Below are 22,038 nucleotides of genomic sequence, written 5' to 3'. Positions count from 1 at the left end.
AATTGGTCTTTTCCAATATTTTGTGTTTATATAGATATTTTTTCCTTATCTCTTCTAGAACCGAACATTCTAAAATATAATGAAATTCATCGCCAACGAGACCTTTATTACACAATAACATAGTCTCTCATTTAAAGGATTGTTATACCCTCCGCCTGTCTCTACAGGGAAACGATGGTTTGATGTACGAAATTTTATTAATTTTTTTTCTTAGTTTTACAGGTAAAATATCGAGATACTTCTCAAAGCTAAAATTGGGTTTTAAAGATTTATACATATGACCTCTTGAAGAACAATTTATATCATTGGACCACATTTGGACAATTGGAATTTTAATCTTTGGTTTACAGAAGCGGTTAACCATTTAATATTAAACAAATTATGGTTGTGCCAGACATATTGTAGCCCGCATATGTTCACAATTCATTGAATACAATATATCCATGGACTTTAAGAATTATGAATAAAATGTGAAAATAAATATCTGTACACTGCATATACAATGTTGTTTTCAGGGTTTAATTATTCTTGTTAAAACATTAATATACAAAGGGCAGCGCCCTGTTTCATCATATATCATAAATTTTGGTTTTTGCTTCTTAGATTGAGAATTTTTTCGAATATTTCAAATGTACACGCTCAGTAATGTCTAGATTTTCATGGCCATTAAGTTGCATAATGTTGGTCACTAGCATTTATGCCATAAAGACAATTGATAATTGAATTACACGAATTTGAAATCAGATCAAAAGGACTTATATATATTACAACTTAAGTATTTTATGCCCGTGGTCCTTAATAACAGGGAGATTTCGTCACTTCATCCCATATTTTTTTAAATTGCGGTTTCCAAACTTGCAAAACATCTCATTGTTTTTAAAATTAACAGTAATCTTTCTGAAATCCATTCATAACACTTTAAGTGCACAATTTTTCTAAAACATTTATAAAAGGTTATTAAAAAAATAATAATAAAAAAGCACCGGCAATTTTTATTCAGTTTTATTTTGTTATATTTTGATCATATTATCAGTAACATTCCGAGGCTGCCATTAACAAAATTATGCATACATTTACATGCATCTGTTTTCCTCATAGAAAACACAAAACAACAGGATTTCATGAACTTTGTTCATCTCATGACAAACATTAACAAGAAGAGATAAAACAAAGTCAAACTCAATATAAAACAAATCATATTCATCAACACTTATTGCTGAGATATAAAATATTGCAATAGAGAAAAACACATTTGCGATACAAAAATTAACTGAGATCTGTTACATACTAGTTAGTATCTAGTTGGATTATTTTCTCACTCCACCATATATAGATATAATGAACACAGATTTATTGTACACCACACGTTGATGCCTTTTCTCCTCCAATCATCCAAAGGTTAGTTTTAATACTGGCATGCTAATATGTGAACAGGTTTTCTTCACTGATACCAATTCCGATATCGTTTTCTTTATCCATGCAGAAATCTCCCCAGGCTCTGCTATGCTGCCATCAAAGCTACAAGAGAAAAAGAAAAGATTAATAAGGGTATCTCTTGATATTTTATCCAATGTTTAGAAAATATGAAACATATGCTACTATAGAAGCATTGAGATGACGACTTACCATATAAGAAACTGTTGCAAGGGAATTTCATTGGCCAATTTCTGGGCGAGTAGTCACAGTGCAAGCAGAGCATCCTGGGAGTGGGTGCACGTTGCCTGTGTTAGCATTTCCTTGCAGTTAGTGTCCACATATGGTCGATAGCACTTAATGTTCACAAAAAAATATATTTGGTTCATCCAATTAACAAAATCTTTGGTTATAAAGTCATTATTATTAGTATCTCACATTTTCTAACAATTTTCGCAGTGTTTTTAACAACTACACAAACATATCCCTGGGTCTGTTATCGAAACTGTCGTCGATTTCGTCGGGATTAATGGTGTAGCTTCCGCTGGTCGTCGTACACTCGTCATCGTCACGGCTATGAGCACTGTGACTCCCCAGCGTTGTGTCTTTGGAATAAAACAACAAACTGTCGTTCATTCTATCACCTTGGTGATAACCTGTCCATGCAGGAATTGTGGGTAATTTTTGCACATTGCAACTGTTTTGTCTATTAACGGTGTGGTTGTCTGACCACAGAGAATTGATACTCGAAGTTAATAAACTATCGTCAATGTATTTGGACACTGGCAGGTTGGAAGATGTGGAATTTAAGCGCCTCTCATTCGGCAGTGTGTTAGAATGGTTGTTGATTGGTTCTTGCATCATGAAGACACCGTTTTTCAAGTACGAGGGCTGTAGAGGTATTCTTTTATCTGCAAAGTAAAGAAAAAAGATGTAAAAATAAATGAGTACAGTACATACATATATATTCACAGATTAAACATACATGAATTATAAACAAATAAATGCAAGGGAAAAAATGTATATACAATAACAATAGCTTTCCTTATATTCTGATGAAATATGCATAAAACAAAAGTAAATAATCAGTAATTAATACAAACTTGTATGGAATTCATGTATTTAAACCCATGCAGGGAGATGTAAGATACTTACCCATATTGTTATTGTGGTTGTGACTGTTGAAATCTTCCTCTGATCCCCCGTGTCCACTGTCGGATGGAATTGTCTCCCCTGATATTTCACTGGGGCTCTCCTCTGTATGAGACTTTGGATTCTGTGATAACAAAAGAGAATTATTTAACACACTTCATCAAAGTCATAATCATAAATTTTATTTAAATTTTTTTTTCTTCAATATTCTTATTTTAAAATTTTCTGAAGTTTTTATGTGTGAAATTAATATTGGACTTCCCAGGGAGTTTGAGCTATGTATTTTGTAAAAAAAAATCAGCAGTTATGGTGCCAGAGATATGCTACAGCTCACATCACACTAATACATTGAAAGGCCAAGAATTATCATACTTTCCCCCTTTAAGATTTTATAATTGAATCTTTAAACCACACTTTTTCACTTTTCTTCAGATGGTCTTTTGAATTTCTAAAGACATTAAATAACTCCCTTTGACTAATAAAAAATTAATAAACTGTATTTTTTTACCTTAAAAATCTCTCTTATAGTTCATGGCAATTCTCAGTGTTTTTTTTTTTTTACTAAGTAAACAGATACCCATAAATTTTAATATTTCAGTTGTTAGAAATATTGACAGAGGATAAATTTTCATTGATAAAAAACAGAATGACTTTCACTTTTATTCCCTTTTTTAAATTTCTAACAATAGAGTGTTTCTAGGTAGCACCTGCTTGATCAGAAAACCATATCAGAAACTCAAGAAAAAACCAAACATATTTTCACATCTACCCAAGCATGTGATGCTTTCATTCAAAACCAGTGACTATATTTCAATTTCAATCTTCCAAAAATTTTTGAAATTGAATATTCATTCCATCAAAAGATTTGGTAATTTCATAAGTTTAACATTTTGTACAAAATATAGGTGGTACATCCAAGTTTCAATGTATATCTTAAATGTCTTTTTAATGTATATCTTAAAATTTGTTAAAATCAAATATTTCAAAGATAATTACCTGTTGGTTGTGGCCTGTGTATTTTCCTTGCTCATTTCTACCATTCTGGAAAAAAAATGAAAACACTCCTTAAAATTTCATTTTTTTTAAAATCAAAATTCAAACATATTATACAATAAATAATACCAACAATAGATTGAAATTTTAAAATAAATTGAATGCTAGGATTCATGTACATGTATATAAATTACACCAAAATCTGCATAGCACATTTTTTTTTACATGGGGGGGGGGGGGGGGGGGGGAACTTAGTTTGGACCGTAGTCTCCTACACTGAAGGAGCTTGATCGATTTCATTCCAGTCCTTCCAAAGATTCCCAACAGTACAAACATTTGCCATACTCCACACCTTACTGTTTATCACCGAACTGTTGGTTCAGAGAGTCTCCCTATCTAACCAAAGCAAACAGCCAGTAGCTGGGACACTTTCTACCCAACCCCGAGAAGATTCGAGCAATTCTTGTAGTTGTTGGTAAAATCGGTATTTGATGTCATTAATTTTGCGACATCTGTCTAAATGTGATGGTTTCCCGACTGCGAGGTCTTATCTTGTGTCTTGTGAATCATGCATTCAAATAGAAACTGTAATATTCCAAATCCAGGTGCTTAATTTTTCAAAAATTATATTTATCTATACCTACTTAACTTTTACTTAGCAAACAAAATTATTTTGTTAATATGAACTTGTGAAGAGATGAGACTGCAGTTCTCAAAACAAAACAAAAAGTGTCTCTTTTTGACAAAAACTATTATGCAACAGTTAATCAGATAAGCTAAAAGTGATCTTTCCTTATCAAAGCTTTTGTAAATGATTTGTGAAAAGACTGTTTATGCCACAAAAAATATCTATTTCACCGTCTTTGAGCAGAAAACGATGCATTTCAGTTTTAAATAGGAAAATGTCCTCTAAAAACTGTTAAAAACACCCAACTTGATGCCAATGATAAGTGCACTGCGTCTACAGAACTTTTTTACCAGCAAGTAAAAGAAATTGGTTTCAAAGAAAAAGTATCGAATTTCAATGAAGAGACAAGCAGAAGATATTCTTCAAGATTAGCATAAAAACTGTGTTGTTTGTGTGTGTTATTTCAAAAGCTGCAAGTCACTTGGTTTAGAAATACTGTAGTATTGAATAACAGCGACAAACATTACAGTTCGTTAGAGGAAACAATAGCTTCTTTGTTTCAACTTTTGACAATCTCCAGGCAGATATTTTTTTTAAGGAAAACTCTCATAAAATGACAAGAAAACCTCTTTTAAAAAATTTATTTTTCACATGTTTGTTTTTTACTTCATGTCTTTTTTCTTTCCTAGATCTTGAAACTACAGCTAATAAAATATACCTTAAGAGTAGGATGAATTTTTTAAAAATTTTAACACAAATTTTATTCAAATTTTGATTAAAAATAAAAAAATTACATGAGTCTACTAAAAGTAGTAGAAAATTAAGAGCATAATTTTATTTCAGTTTTTGAAATAAAATTTGTAATAGCGTCCTATTTTTTTTTGCATGGCCTTTTGTTCAAATCCATAGTTTGGAACCAGATTTCTAAAGAGAAGTCAGATGTTCACTGGACCTTAATTGTCTACTGGTGCTTTGTCTTACCGCAATAGAAAATTTAAACAAAATCAAACAAAAAAGAAAAGGAAACGATATTTTGAAAAACTACGATCTCCAAGAGTTGTGACCAAACACAAAGACGTAGATCCCTCACAGAGATAGGCTTAGGGGGTCAAACGTTCCTTTGTGTCCCCCTTTTCACTTCAATCTTTGGAGAGATCTCAGTAAATAGGACACCGGTTCACACTGTTCTGATCTGTTTACCACCAAACTACCCGTACATGAGGTTACTACTAAACTGGTGGTTTGTAAGCCATGCTTTTATGACAAAATACATACATGTATACTTAACACAGATTGGAATTAATTTTTGTACTATTATACAAGAACTAAAATCATTTAAAAAGTAAAATAAATGTGAACTAGTAACATAATGTTATCCTTATCAATGTATAATGCATGTACATGTATATTAATTAGAGAGATAAAAGTACACAAGGAAATAAACTGTAGAACAACTTACTGGGTGTCCAGTCATTTTCTCCATCAGCTGCTGCTTGGTAAACGTGTCGTTTTCCTTGGAGAAGCTGACTCTTGGTCTGGATTTGTCCCCAGGGGTCCCGTTCTGATAAGGGTATGCTGGGGGCCTGTCATACAGGGCAGAGGTTGGAGATCCCGAGGCCAGGAAGGGGGGTCCATCATCTTTCATCTTGTCCTCATTCTTACGACGCAGCATACAGATGAGGGCAATAAGAGCCACAGACACGACAATGGTCACACACACCACAATAACCACTATCAGGATATTCTTGTCCGAGTCGTTCGGATCTGGTATAGAGCTAGCGGTAGCATTCATGTACTTGACGATGATGTCCAGATCTCGCTTGGCCTCTAGGGCCTCGTGCCCATTATCACGCGCCCGGATTTTCAGATGAAAGGTATAGTCTTGGGCAACACTGACTGCTTTCCTGAAGTGGAGACTTCCGGTATCGTGGTTCAGATAAAAGATTCCGCCTTCATTGCCACCATCTATATAAAACATGACCTTCCCATTGCCATAACCATTGGTATCTTCATCCAAATCATAGGCCTGTATGGAAGCTATGATGGACTCTAACGGGGTTGTGTTGGGTATGATGATGGTGTGGTTATCAGTGCTTGGGAAGATGAATATTGGTGCATTGTCATTTTTATCATTGATGTTGATTGTAACATGAGCAGTTCCAGTTAGTGAAGGGTCTCCTTTGTCTACGGCAAGGACTTGAAAGTCGTAGCGGTTCAGAAATTCCCTGTCCAACGACTCGTAGGTCTTGATCTCACCCGAAGGGGAAACAGTGAAAGGAATAACTGATTTGTTGGAATAATCCCCCGAAATTGAGAAATCAAATTCTCCATTTTTGCCCTCATCCTTGTCCACTGCTTGGACTGCTCCAACAAAGGATCCATTGGGCAAATTTTCATCAACAGAGAAGACAAAGTTGGCCTTCAAGAAGTTTGGTGGATTGTCATTAACATCTTCAATATCCAACCAAATGTTGGCTGTGGTGTTCTGTGGTGGTGTTCCATGGTCTGTGGCTCTGACAGTGAATGTTATATGTACCGATTGCTCCCTATCAAAGTCCACATTAGCAGTAACAATTCCTGTCTCAGGTCCAATAGAGAATCTGTTGTCTGTTGGTGGCTCAATGAAATACGAAATCTGTCCATTTTTTCCAATGTCTTTATCTGTAGCAAGTACTTGAATAATCTCTTTCCCTCGGTTGTTGGTTTCGTTAACTTTGGCATTGTAGTAAAACTGGGAAAACTTTGGCGGATTATCGTTGGCATCCAACACATTAACTGTAAACTCCAACACGCTATCCAATACTGGTGTGCCCTTGTCAGCACATGTGATTTTGATGTGATGAGAGCTTTGGGTTTCTCTATCCAAGTAATGCTGGATGATGACCTTGTATCCATCATCCAAGCTTTGGAGACCAAAGAAAGTGTTAAAGGTTCTGCAAGTCACCTCTCCATTTGGACCAGTGTCGGAGTCTTCCACAATGACGATGGCAATGGCTTGCTCCAAGAAAGCATCTTCTGAAACGCTGACAGTGTTGTTTCCTTGATCAGTCGAAAGGAAGTTGATGTTTATTTTAGGAGCATTATTTCCGGAATCTTTGACTGTGACATCCAGCTGAGCAGTAGCATACCTGGGAATATCTCCCTTGTCAGTTGCTTCCACAATGATATGGTATACTTTCCCATGCTCGTATTTCAGGTTTCCAATAACTTTAACTGTACCAGTTTCATTATGAATGGAAAACAAAGTAGCAATTTCTTGCCACTGTTCCTGAAACTTCTTGAAACGAAATTCAATTTGGCCATTTTTACCAGAATCTTTATCACTGGCATGGAAAACATAGAAAGGGGTGTTTACAGCAGTGTATTCTTCGATGGTCACAGCAGCCTGTGACTTATCAAAAACGGGAGAATTGTCGTTTTCATCTACCACAATTACTTCCAGTGTAAAGGTGCCTGTTCTTTGAGGATTTCCACCATCTCTTGCAAGAATGTGATACACGTAAAGTTGTTCACGTTCATAATCCAAGTTCACATTGGTCAAGATGTTACGAGAAACTTCAGAGATAGACCTGATTTCTTCCATTCTAAAATCCATAGAGGCTGAACCTGAAGGAGTGATCTGGTTGAGCTCGTAGGATTGCACCGAGTTATTGCCCCCTGTGTCATAATCTTGAGCCGGTTCCACTCTGTATACACTCTTGTTAGCAGTGGTGGATTCCGGTAAACTGAGCCGAATAAAATTAGGATCGAACTTTGGACTGTGATCATTAACATCAGTAACATTGACTTGAACATTGATTTGACCAAAATAACTGGATGCATTACTTGTCACAACAATCTCAAAGTTGAATACACACTGTGGTTTGTACTGACAAGCTGAGACTTTCTCTCGATCTATCACTTGGTTAGTAAAAAGTTGACTAGAAATTGAAAGGCGAAATAGTGAAATAATGGGCTCCTCTTTTTTCTTGAATGTGAACTTGAGGTTTGGGAGTGAATCGTTGATCTTTGCTGATAAGCCTATCTCCTGCTCCAGACTCCCTATCAGTGTGTTATTGGGAAGATCTTCCATCAGATGAAATGTCACAAAGAAAGTGTTTTGCTGAGTCCAAACGCTTGCCATAACAGAGGCGAAAGTCAAAAATGAAACTATGATGCGCTCCATGTTTCTTTTCCACGGTGTGGAGAACTGATGCTGTGTGGAATTATGTGGAAATGAGATTTAGGAAGTTCTCCAATTTTCTTTTTTCCTCATTCTTGAAGACAACTTGGCCTAATTTGACAACCAATAGCTAGAACACATGCACCTGCAAAGAAAAGAGAAAAAAAATTGCATCAAAATATACAGATATCTTTGATATTTTAATTCTTATCAAGTCTTCATTATAGCTTTCAATTGCTTATTACCCATTTAAAACAGTTTTCCTTTGCAAAGATAAAATGAATAATCTTAATCTACATTGCAGATTTAAAAATATTGGTTGGTCAAGTGCTTTTTGATAAAACTTGGGTCTATTCCTAGCTACAATTCTACCAGGTGAAAAGTCCTATCAAACAAGAGTCGTCAACAAACTCATCAATACAAGCTGTGAAGTAGGATTACCTTTTACCGAAATAGAGAAACATTAACAAGTGTGGATATTAAATCTTCCACACGATCCTGTCGCAAATTTGTCTTTTTGCCTCTTTGGGAGGTACACTTGTGTATCGACTTTCTAACCACCTGGGAAGAGATCGTAATACTTCTCTTCCTGCCAACACAGATATCGCACGCTTTCTAGTCCTTTGACTTGATTCCCTGATTCTTGTTTAACAGACTCCAACTACCCCTTCACTAAAAATCATTCCAGTGTAAATCACGGAGGGGGAAAAAGTGCCTGTCCTAAGCACAAAATCCCTTAACCTAAGAATACATTACAATCTCTGCGACAAAAGTGGTGAAGAGGTTTGTTCCTATGTTTGCTTATGAAGTGCAAACAGATCATTAGAACAAAATTGGGCTCAGTTTAGTTTTGATCCTTCAATATGACACCCAAGGAAGCAAACAGATACAAATTTTAATAAGTGGAAACTCAGAAAAAGAAAAGTATCGAAATCGGAACTAGAGAATTAGGTTTCTTGCAATGTCAACAAACCCCTTATCCTAGTCATAGAAGGCAAATACATACTCCATGTATTGAACAGATGAATAATATCAGATAAAAAAGATACTGGCAACATATTGTAGGAATAGGATTCATCTTTAGCTGATATCAATACAAATAATTGGCTGGTGAAAAACGAGGGAAAAAACCGGAATGGTCTGTAAACACAAAACTATTTTCTACTGGCTGAAAGAAAACCCAGTGTATTTAAACAAAACCCAGTATATGTACCATAAGAAATGGAAACAGAAATTACTTACAAAACAAAGAAAGACCCATACTCCCATTCAGAATTTTACAATTCCGCACAAAACAGAACGAGTCACTGTTTGCCATGTTTTCCCAGAGTACGCGATTTACTGGGGGTCTTCTGGCAGCTAGTGTTTCTGTACACAGCTCACCGCTTTACTGACCATGAATCGGAGGGGAGCATGACACCTCTGATAAAAACTTTACAAAGCGTTCATCCCTACTGATCACAAACAAGAGACAAGAACAAATGACAAAGAATTGTTGATAGCTGGCTGTTTGCATCCAATTGCGCAAATAGAAATGAATTTCAAGCAATGGCGATGACTGTTCTTCGAAATCTCTTTTCCGATTTAAAATAATTCCATTATTCAGTTTCAAAAATTAATTAAATTATGGCATGTCAAAATTAATTTCAACATCTTAGATATAAATTATGTTATAAAATGAAAAACAAAAGCAAAAAAAATCAAATGAAAATAATTTACTTTTTTCTAAACCCCTCCTTTTATTTTTATTTTTTCCAGGAAACTCATTGCTTTGATTAATTATAGTATTATAAACTTCCCTATGACAGACAGAAATTAAACAAACTGTCATTTGTTTGCTTGTTTGTTACTGGAATTGTGCAAATTGTGGATAAGAACAGAACACGTACCGCCACTTCAGTAACGATCGGCTAAACATGCAAACTATCAGACCCCGCTTTTTCTCTCTATCGAATGCTTCATTGAGAAAGAAATGATAAGAAATTAATGCCGAAACAAACGAAGAATCAATAGATATCAGTTTTACACAACTCTGTAGTCAAGATGCTGGTTAAAAATATCATGTCTGTCCTGTGCAAAAGAAGATATTGCCCCTTCAAAATTATTCAAACATAGTAAATAAGTAGATATGCATATGTTTGCCCTAATTTTCCCAAAATGTTTCATTTGGTCAAACTCTTTGTTTCTTTTAATTTTTTGTTCTTTAAAACAGATAACTAAAATGATTTAATAACAAAAAAAATTATTCTATCATTATGTTTTATTACATAAATTAATAAAATTAAAACTTGGGTATCTGAAAAATATTTTTGGTATACCGGTATTTTAGAGCTATATTTTTAAAGGTGGAAAATGTACAAAAACAGATTTGTTGAAAAATGATACTGAACAATTTTTAATTCAGAATTCACAAATATTCCAAACGGTACTTTAATGTTTAAGACGTCCCCATTTTGAAATCAAGATCAATATTTGTGGAGACTTCATGGTAAATCTGTCATTTGTGACAACTCCAATCCATTCTGTACATAGTGTGAAGTAGCTCCTAAAGAATCATACTTAAGGCTTTCAAATCTTCTTCAAACATTAATCTTTTGCTATTTTTACACTTTTAATATTTGGTTTCAAGTTTTTAACTATAACATAAATCATTAAATTTCATATCAACAAATATTTTCTTCAATACATAGCAAATAAATTAACTTAAATCTTGAAATAGTTTTACAAATAGTAGATTAAGCTACATACAAATTTTTTTAATTGCATGTTTTAATTATGATCAGTTTCTGTTTTATTTATGATACATATCATATATATCAGAGATAAGTGGCTGCTACATAAAGATATTCTCAAAACAATTTGTTATAAAATCACAGATAAACGAGTAATTTGTACAATGGGGACATATGTTATGACTCATTGGTTTCATGCATTCAAAAAAGTATAATAATAATTATTAAATTGAAATATAAATGTTGAAAACAATGAAACCCAAAAAACTTTTTTCTGAAATTCTCCCCCCACCCTCCCTTGACTGCAGAGATAATCCTACCTGGGAGTGAGATTTATACCCAACAGAAGAATCCTGTACCACTTGCTCTGTCTAGTCCCCACAGAATGACTTTTGTGCTAGGATGCCCACCGATCTTATCCCACCGTAATCAGTTAACACTTTTCTATGCCATCCTAAGATAAACTAGAACAAAAGCCCGGCTATCTGATGGCGAGTGAACCCATCTTTCTACCCGACCAATGGGACGCTTTAAGTGGGTTCTGACCTGGAACAGTTATGCTCCGTCCGTCCTGTTTGGTTGGATTATATCTGAATTTTTTTTTACCAACAAGACCTGTATCATTTCTGTTGCATTGATTCTGAGAAGAAAAAAGGATTTCAAGGGAGGCTTCCAAAAGGTTTATTCTAAAATGCATTTTAGAATAAAAACTAATCTTGTCCATAAAACTCTTAAAATGATGACAATAATTAAGGCGTAGATTTCTCACATGCAAATTAATTGAAAATTTCCACTCAAAATTTTTTTGTTGTGTATCTAAATTTCAAAAATGAATTTTGATATCCCATTTTCCCAAATGTTCCCCTTCAGAACTGGGCAGACAGAATATGTCTTTTCAAAATTAAAAAAAATCATATAATGGCCTATCGTAATCAGTTTCAACGAATCTTGACAAACAATATATCACGTTTCTGTGATGTGGCGACAGGCATTTCAATAGCTTTGCTAGAGATACCAAAATTTCTTTTGTTTTCAGAAGTGTTACATTATTACAATTTTTGAACACACTGAAAAGAAGCAAGGGGGACACATGCATCTTTTGAAATGATCACAAATGTCAGTTAGCTCCAAACAAAGACGTGTTGAAGACCCGACAAGCTGCTAACATGATTTCTGATTTCAAAACACAAAAAGCACCTTACGTGAGTTGTATTGTTTTTATAACAATATATTCGGATGAGGTTGGTATTCCCTCGAAACAAAGAAGAACCTACTTTTGCAATCTATTAAAGACCACTAAAAAAATCTAGAACAATTTTTCCCCCAATCCAACAACTCAATTTCCAAACATAAACATAAAATATTATTTAAAAAAAAAATATATATATTTACGAAAAATAAAATTTCCAAGCTTTTTTTAAATACCACCACTTGTAAAATTATGCTTACGATCTACATTAAAAATTGTTGATTTCTTAATAACCTGGACAGCACCTGGTTAACTTCTTGACATGACCATTACAGTTCATCCATGAATGGGATGATCCATCTAAAGTTACAGACAAATTTTCCTGCTGACTGAATCAGACTACCCAAATTATAGCTTATAATCCTGTCACTTCTATTATTTTCTGGCTGCATTACTGTTTAAGCCCGAATCTCAGTTTGTCAAGCTTAGGAAGAAAAACACATTTCCTTTCAGAACCGCCAATGACCCATGCGCAAAGATGACATTATATTTTAACGAGTCAGTAACTTTTTTCTGGACTTGGCTGTTTGACATTCATCAAAACACATGTTATTTCTCCAATGAATTCTTTTTTTCCCAGGAAGGTTTTTGTTCTTATCCTCTTATACACAGCTGTCTCATTAATTAAAATACTAGTTCTTAAAAAACCACATATCACTAATTAGAACACTAATATGGAGAAAATGCCCAATAGCAAAATAAGAAATAAGAAATATATACTATAATACTTCAAGAATAAATCTGGTATTTGAAATTTTAACTTTTACATTGGTTTAACGACAAACACAATGTAAGGTTGCCAACAATACTACTGATTTCAAACAAGATTAAGATTAGCATTAAAATCTCTAAAAACCTGTAATCTATCTTTTTCATTAATCCCATTACTTGAGTGGAACAAAACTAATTTCTTACTGGAGTAGATTATCTCTGTAATGGTACTTACAGGTTTGAAAGAGTTTTCTATGGGGTGAGAAAATTCATCTTCATACCGTCATAAAGAGAGAGATTTGAGTTCTTTAACAAGTACATAACAATGTACTTAGCTCAGGCCAAGAAGGCCTGAAAATAAAAAGTTGACAAAACCAAGAAGTTTGGGCCAGCGTTTGCAGTCAATTAAGGACAGATTAGAAACATGCCAAGAGAGATTAAATCATAATAGCATGAGATGTCAACACCACAGTATGACAAGCCCAGACCAAAGCAAAACCACAATCAGGGTCATTATTTCATTAAGTAATGTGAAAATTAATTTTCATAGGTATCTCCCACAACAAAGATATTTTTTCGGGTTTATATGACCTTATTCAACAACCTAAAATCAAAATCATGTTGAATTGATCTAATGTTTTTTTAAAAATGCTACATGTTTAATAAATTTTGTTTCAATCATGAATATTTTAAAAAAAAAATCTATCACAATCCTGAATTCATGCTTTGATGTTATCCTAGTAAAGTTAACTTCAATAGCACAGTGGATCACATTTCATCTGTTAGAAACACAATATCACATAGGGGGAGGTGGGCATTGGGAATCAACTTCTCAGATTTCCCTGTAGTGGCACCACTTTGCATCATGCTTCAACAAGCAAACAACATCCAAAAACAAGCAAAATGAAAAATAAAAAAAAACAACAACCCAAAATAGGTACAAGATCCTAAGATAAGGTTAATTGTTTTCATACACAGAAAAATTGATTTTTTTTTCTGCTGGAAATTAATTCAAATTACACTGGTTGAACATAATTAATATTGAAATACTGGCTTTTTGAATATAATGCTTTCAAGTCCATGCAGCACATAATCAATGATGGAGAAATCATAATAAGGATGCAACAAGGATGCTGATTGGATGGTTACCTAGGAGTTTTTTTTATTAATATAAGCTCCCAGCAACTTTACATATTCATAACCCTAATAAATCTTTCAGTAGCCCCTCCTACTTCCCATATGGTGTGAAAAATAGATTTCTATCAAACGTACTTCATCAGCGCAGTAGCCAATGTTGACTATAAATATTGATTTCATCAGCTCATGACATCATCACTGAATGCATCACAGTGTTTGGCTCCACTGCACAACAGACTTGTATGACGAAGTATATTTTCTTTTATTAAAGAGACAAAGTATCCATCGCATCTGAGAATATCCCAAATTTTGCCTCAGAAGCCCTAATCCAGCACTGGAACCTTGAGAATCCCAGAGTATACAAAATATCAGATATGGAAGCCACAATCTATTTCACCATTGTGGCATCTTGATCTCTTAAATCTTTTTGTTTACATGCTTGTGTATTACATATCCAAACAATGGTGACCCAAATCTTGGTGCAAAATTCCATTATATTCAAGACATGAAAAAATTATCAACTCCACTCAAACAAAATAAATTTATCTTGGATTTTTGCTTGTTCCAAGCTCGGAAAATTTCAAGACAAATCTTTTGTTGATAGTAAATTTAAAGACTAGAATTTGGTACATGTATAGGCAAAATGATAGACAGACTTAATAATTGCTGAAGAGTTATGTAGAAGAATAAAAATGTCTGGTCAAGGTTCTTAACATGGAATAAGTGATATCTAAGCAACCATAAATCTCGCCTCGACTGATAAGAACACTTACAACCTGTCTAAGCTGATGTATAGTAATAATTAGCATGTCTATACTAACATGATAAAATTTTTAGCAGAAAATTATTTTAAAACAATCTTGAAGTTTTTAACATTTTCTTTTTAATGTGAATAGACAATTATCATTTTTCCTGCAAATATATGGAAATAACTCTTAATAAATTATTTTCAAATGTGTAAATTCCCAAAATATGGTAAAACCACATTGACCTAATTCAAAGCATACAAGTATACTAAGGTACGTACCTTGCCTTACAAAATTCCATAATAATACATGTAACAAGGGAACGGTACATAATCAGGCAGGCAATTAGTTCAGTGCCAGCTGGATCTTACAGTTTCTACATGCTGCATGAAAGATGGAGTCTAACACAGTAGAAAATCCCCGTCACATAACAAAGTGACATTTGCCCGTCAAATGTTTATAAATGAAAAGGCTATCAGTTACTGGTCATTATTTCAATGACCCCTAATCAGCGATTGGGTAATAGTTAATCTACTTTTACTTAATCTCTACCAGTAAAAGTTCCCAAGAAAATCAGGGTGATATGTGTGTTTGTCCAGGGGCTTTGTGGTGTATTAAGCTGATGTGTCTCTGCGACCGCCCAGATTGCTTGGTATTCATCAAAAAATAGGTATATCAATTCCTGAGTAAACCCCATTTTAAGAAGTTTAGATAATAATTTCAATGGTCCAATCTTTATTAGCATTTAAATGAATGAAGTGATTGACATAGTGGGTTCCACTTGAAATTTATCAAACTAATACAAAAAAAAACAACAGTATATTATTGTCCGATTTCAAAAAGATAATCAGAAATTTAAGTTAAAATTTCAGTAAATTGATATTAATTTAAACGGGTTAATTCATAGATAAACTGTTCGGTAGATATCAAATTTGTTTATATACCTGGTGGCAATATTACAGTGAATCCTTACATTTTCCATATCTCAATTACAGTGTCACGGTAGGTCCACAATTCAATATTTATCCCAAGACAAATTAAAATATAGTGACAATATGTAATTACTGCTCCCGTAATTATAGGTGTATGTTTCCAACACTTTAACTTCTATTAAGAAAATTCAACCATTTACAAAAACAGGTTTTATATAGCAAACTTTTTTAATAGGTAAGACTCAAAGAATATATACTTTGACTGCAGTTTTGACTGGCCTTTAGACAGGTGTCTTTCATTGTCAGTTTCCACACATAGGTGTAATATTTAGGTAATTAAAATTCACATATACATAGTGTGTTTCTGCCACCATACCCAATTAGAAAGTCAACCAAGTGTGAATAAATTATACAGAAATATTTGACAGATGAGCAATTATCCTTCTGACAATGTTTAATTGCATCAAAAAGTTATTTTCTTTGAAGCAATTAATTAAATTATGGAATCTTCTTTAAAAGCAATTTTAGCTTGTTTGTGCTTTCTCTGAACTGAACTGAACAGTGCTTTCTCAAACCCTCCATATTTAGTTTACTTTAGTTTTAAATAACATTACAGAAAAATTAATTACCAGAATATACATTTTAAAAAATGACCATTATTTTTTAGTTTTGATCAATTTTAACATTTAAATATATAAGAGGAATTATTAGAATGTACAATAAATAAAACTGACCTTATTCATATAATAACAATCTCCGTGTTCATCCCAAAAATGGGGACAGTAGTCCAGATAATTTCTATTTATGCAATATCACAGGTGATTTACCTGGGGAGGCTCACCCCATGAATTATTTCCCTAGTAGTAAAGTTGGGAGCTTCCCTTACAAGCTGTTGAAGCACATGCTGTGTATAATGTAACAGTGCCTATTGATGCTCAGTCCTATACAGTACTTCTCCCATGTATTTGTTTGTTTGTTTTCCATTCCAAATTTAATCCATTCATTATCAAGCATTGATCTTGCTTTTCATCTTCTATCCCTGTGCTTGGTCAAGGCATAATGACCAAATTCCCAAATGACTACAAATTACCTATGCAATTAATGATCAGGGGGTATGAATGTCTAAGTAGCCAACCATTCTGAATAATCTTAATTGAGTAATGATGGTCAAGATTAGAGATCGGGCCATGTTGTTTGTGATTCAAAGAACCACATCTAAACAATAGCTGGGTTACACAGTCCTGGTAAATATTTGTAAAATCAGTACAAAGAGATGTTGACACAAGCTTTCTCCTCTATTTGCCTACATTACAACAACTTTTGAGTTTTAGCCTTAAGGTGAGTGAGACAACCGACAAAGTTCTATCATCTAATCTATACAAATATACAGCCTGGGCACCAGAACAAACAGCCCCGACCATCACACCACAGAAGAGTTCCACGCTAAGCCCCAAAAGGGCTGGGCACTAGGGAAACAAACACCAGCTAAAATTATGGAGGAAAAAAAGGGGATTAACATATAATGGTTTCCAATTTTAACACTGTATCATAAAGCTTTGATGAGTCTGTTTGTAGTTCTTCCTTTAAATCCAAGACAAATTTGAGAAAGTGAGTGACTTTCTTCCTCTCAAACAGATCATTTGTCTCCTTAAGAGGTGGTTGTTTATTTTCCAGTGGAGAGAAAATTTACTTTCCGATTTTTACACCCTACATCAAGGATTTTAATGACCCTTCTCCAAACAAAATCGTATGAATACAATAAATATCATTCATTTGTGGAAAATATCAAACAAGAGTTAAATAAATGTTACTAAATTCCTCTGTTTAAATTATTTTCAAAAAACTTGGGATTACATTACCAAGACAAAGATGGTTTTTAAAGCATGCAAAAATTTGGGAAAAATATAATAAAAGGTATTATATATATATAAGCATTTCTTTATGTTAAATAAAAACCCAGACACAAAAAAAAATAATGAAAGTTTTGGATTTTTGTAGATTGGATACAAACCTGACAAGATAGTAAAATTATGATGTACTGAGCCAATTTTTCTTGCATGCAGTTGGGTTTTGTCAGGGAGGAATTAATCTTGTCCTGTTGTGTGTCAAGGCCTGTCAGGAACTGTGGCACACGTGTGGCTACCTGAAAAATGGAGGTACCATCAGTTAAACCTTTACACTCACCGAATTAAGGACAGGAAACTTCTGACACTTTATTAATGAAGGACGCAATAAAATCGTGAACAAGGGAAAATGTCATGTCGTTTTCACATGAGCTGTTCAAAGACACTTCATTTTTTAACGTATATTAAGCATATATCAACTGTAAAACATTTCCGCAATAAAAAATTAATGTTAACGCAAAGTGCTTTTGGTAGTCTAATGGCTCCTTGTCCTAACATTGTGACAAATTGTTACCCACATAAAGTCAATCTACTTCAATATTTTTACAAAGGATATATCTTTAAAAAGACTTCAATGAATAGAGTACTAGATTTATATAAACACTGTAAATCAACCTTTAATCCACAATTCACTTAGGTTTAATATCTGTTACTTCTTATGAAAATATTATTACACAAATTTGAATTTATATTTTTTAAAATGTGATGATTTAAACTGTTGTTTTGCTTTGTTATTAGACTAGAGCCTCACACAAAGTACGACATACAGCAATAAATCATTTGTTTTGGTTATGTCTTTAAATGGTAACAAAAATTAACCTTATTTTCAATTCATATTTAAGAAATATAATAAAAAAATCAACTTTTTTTATTAATATATATCATTAATACTAATATAAAATTTTTGTAAAAAATGTAATGATCAAGTTAAAAAAATTATGAAAAATTTAATAAAAAATTCTTCAATGACATGAAATATTTTTTAAAATTGAAAACAGCTCACTTCAGTTTGAATCGATAATCCAATTAATTAAAAATACCCATTGCACAACAAGATAGTACAAAATACTGCAACTGTCATTCATCATTGACTTTATACTTACACTAAAAAACACAGAAAACATAAACGGGCACTACTTTCACACTCCTGTAAACATTTCCACCAATCTATGACCATGCATGCTCGTAAATTACCCCTACATAGACTAGCCCTGGAAACAAACTGAGACCTGACCCACCATCAGTTCCCTGTGACATTAGGAACACCTTTTGATCTTTCCTAGGTCCAGGTTCACCCTGCCTTAGCTACATGCCTTCTTATTACACAGAATTCATTTGTTTTACACAGACATGGAGGTCATTTGGAGGAGCCCTCTGGTCACCGTCACTAGGCTACATATAGCACCATTCACCTAGACCTGATCTCTAGGTATACAAAGATTTAATTGTTCTCAAATTTGTCATATTCAATTATCAACAGGTAATTCTATTTTCTCTGTCATGAACGAACAAATGAGTAAACTTTTTGCCTTTGTCAAATGTGTTCCCCTCCCCTCTCTCTCCTTCTCTCTTTTTCGAGTTCATGACAATATCCTAAAAAGCTTGAGGACATAAAACAGAATACCCTACATCACAGTAAAGGGTGGTCTATTCTTAGTTCCTGGTTTGTTAGTGACCCCACTGCAGGGGAGATAACAATAATGGCCATTTGTAATTGTGGTTGGGGAGATGTGAGGCCAGTGGCGTAACTTAATGGGTAGGTGTCCAGGAAAACACCCTAGAACAAAGTAAGGGAGATTAAAATCAGATAAAACACCATAATTTTACATGTTTCCACACAGAAAATTACAGGGTGAGATACTGTTAGGGACCTGAAAGGCAAAATGTCTGCTGATGTCCACTAGTGTATCTAATTTATCTCCCTCATTATGCAAGAAGATTTTCAGATGAAAAATGATAATACATGTACTTGCTTTGTACAAATAATTACAAATGTAATACAAAAAGAAAAAAAATTGTTGAACCTCTTTTTCAACCATTACAAAGTATTTTTAATTTAAACTTGACTTTCGGAGATTGTGTTACGGTTCAAACACACTCGTAGGATATAGCGTATCAGAGTTTTTCACGAGATTGGGCCGTATGAATGGACTCCCTACCAAGCGAAGGTTTGGTCATCCGCTTGACACAAAAACCAATGAGAACTGTAAATAGCCTAAAGGATATCTACCCTCTCTCCAATTTACCCACTGTCAAAATACAGATAGGTATCTTAATTAAGACATCTAGGGACCTTTGATTTTTTTTTCCGCCTTAAATGGCTCCCTTTTAACAACAAAACAAACCCACTTTTAGCCAGTTTTTCCATTCATAAAAATAATGTAACAAACATTTTCACACATGCAAAAAAACAATAACAGCTAGAACAAAATTTTATATTAACAGATCTGAAAAGTTTAATTTTTTAAATCATTTAAAATTACGTGTTTTGAGATAGGTGTCTTTTTTATAAAATATTTTATATGTGAAGGACAAGTGTGAATAAAGTTAATTAAATTTTCTCAACACTTCGTTTTCCTCCTTCTCAATAAAAAAAATCTCCTATAAATTCACGGAGTCCTTGACTTTTCAAACAAAATCCCCAACGACTTCTCGAACAACTTGTGGAGGTAAGTGTTTTCTTGATTTAAATCCGTGGTCTAATTATGAGGACATTACGTCCACTGTTGTAAGATAGGACTTAAAAACCCCAAAAGTCTCGACGGACACTTGATCACAAGTTTCATTTCAGTCAGAAGATTGAGCTCATTCTGACAGGTTTCACAAACAATATTAACCTGGGTAGTCCAATATTTTCCAAAAGAATCTCGATTAAATCCAGTACTCCTTTCTGAGTACATCATGGGAATCAAGTGCTATCATTTCTATACCCCACCTTAAGCAACTACTCAACATTAATCAAATCTAATTCAGTTATGTAAAAGTTAAAAAAAACCCTGAATTCTAGATTGACCATTAAATTTTTTCATTAACTAACTGAATTGAGATTTATTATTTGGTTATAATGTCTATTCTGTGTTGAGAAGATTGGCTTTATTTTTGGAAGGCTGCAAGGATCAAAAGTTAGAAATACCCATATATGTTTCAGGAATGTTTGCCAAATCTTTTTTCTTGTATCTCAAGATTGTGAAACTATAGAAATGGTGAACAAAAACTGAAGTACCTTGCTATGTCAAATTAAGCCGTTCAAAAAATGAAAGCATTGTATATTGTGTTCATCATGTGCCAGCCAATCTAAAAGAATTTTTTTTCATAAAATATCACCAACTCAAGTGTTGGAGTAATCCTTGAGATTCTGTCAGCCCGTATATTGCACCTGGGTTGTTGAAGAAAAAGAAAAAAAAAAACTTGTCATGGGTTTTTGTACAGATACAGGTCAAGATCTAAATCCTGAAAATGGTGAGTAAATTAAACATCCGCTAAATACAAATATTTCTCCAGTTTTCATTCCACCAAGCACTGTTGTGTATCATGATTCAGTTCATGTTATGTCGCAACACTACTTGAACTGCGCAGATGCATATGCCTATTCTCTGTTCATTTATTTTATTTCTCGCTTGAAGTGAGAAAAGGATAACATGGTGTTTTCTAATATCCTTTTTATTTGGTTCAAGAGGGCAAACTAATTACAAATTTAATTAAAGGGATATAAAAAATTCAATATAGCAAACTTACCACTGTGAAATTACATTGGATGAAAAATGGCAAAATCAAACAAAAAACAGCTCAAAAATTTTCCAAATGACATAACAATAACAGATCTCCGACGGAGCACAGGACTTATATTTCATATTGAGCAGCAAATATATTTTCATTCTCTTAAAACTCAGGGATTTAAAAGACATTATTAATTTAATATTTCTGACACAATTAAACTTCATTTCTTCTAACAGGAGAAATTTGATATCTTTCCATTTGAAAATGAAAAAACCACAAGATGAATCTACTGTAATCCGACAATCCATTTAAATACAATTTCTGACATTTAACAAATAAGGCATCCGAAAACTCAACATGGAATATTTGTAAAGCAGAGTGATAAAGGTATGAGAGTATTGGCCAAAGTTTATTATCTCAACATTACTTCTCATCAAAAATGATCAATTTCATATCTCAACTCATCCCTCTCCATTGATTTTTTTTAAAGTGGTAAAAACTTCTGAACCAATGAAAAGACATAGCGACAGGTGCGTGAAGCTAGTTCTATGCACTTGGTCCA

The 22,038-nt window shown here is 33.6% G+C and overlaps 1 protein-coding gene across 6 annotated transcripts in view; it reads right to left on the bottom strand.

The window, feature by feature from the left end:
• Window positions 1-989: 989 nt before the first annotated feature.
• LOC105338450 (protocadherin-1) overlaps window positions 990-22,038 on the bottom strand; it is a 40,506-nt gene continuing 19,457 nt past the window's right edge. For 2 of the 6 annotated variants that reach the window (XM_066075088.1, XM_066075087.1), the window contains exons 2-7: window positions 17,867-17,998; window positions 5,646-8,493; window positions 3,562-3,606; window positions 2,569-2,689; window positions 1,627-2,324; window positions 990-1,518 (exon numbers count right to left, since the gene is read on the bottom strand). In XM_066075088.1, coding sequence (XP_065931160.1) covers window positions 1,885-2,324; window positions 2,569-2,689; window positions 3,562-3,606; window positions 5,646-8,351 — 3,312 coding nt within the window. In that variant the 5' untranslated portion in view covers window positions 8,352-8,493; window positions 17,867-17,998 and the 3' untranslated portion in view covers window positions 990-1,518; window positions 1,627-1,884. Of the gene's footprint in view, window positions 1,519-1,626; window positions 2,325-2,568; window positions 2,690-3,561; window positions 3,607-5,645; window positions 8,494-9,590; window positions 9,754-11,400; window positions 11,642-12,529; window positions 12,905-15,204; window positions 15,349-17,866; window positions 17,999-22,038 lie in introns of those variants that run through there. The other 4 variants (XM_066075092.1, XM_066075091.1, XM_066075089.1 and 1 more) reach the window with 4 other exon arrangements.

Source organism: Magallana gigas, chromosome 2 (genome assembly GCF_963853765.1).
Source record: "Magallana gigas chromosome 2, xbMagGiga1.1, whole genome shotgun sequence".
In the NCBI taxonomy this organism is placed as follows: Eukaryota; Metazoa; Mollusca; class Bivalvia; order Ostreida; family Ostreidae; genus Magallana; species Magallana gigas.
The sequence above is the reverse complement of the archived record's forward strand: the minus strand, read 5'-3'. Positions and strand labels throughout refer to the sequence as shown.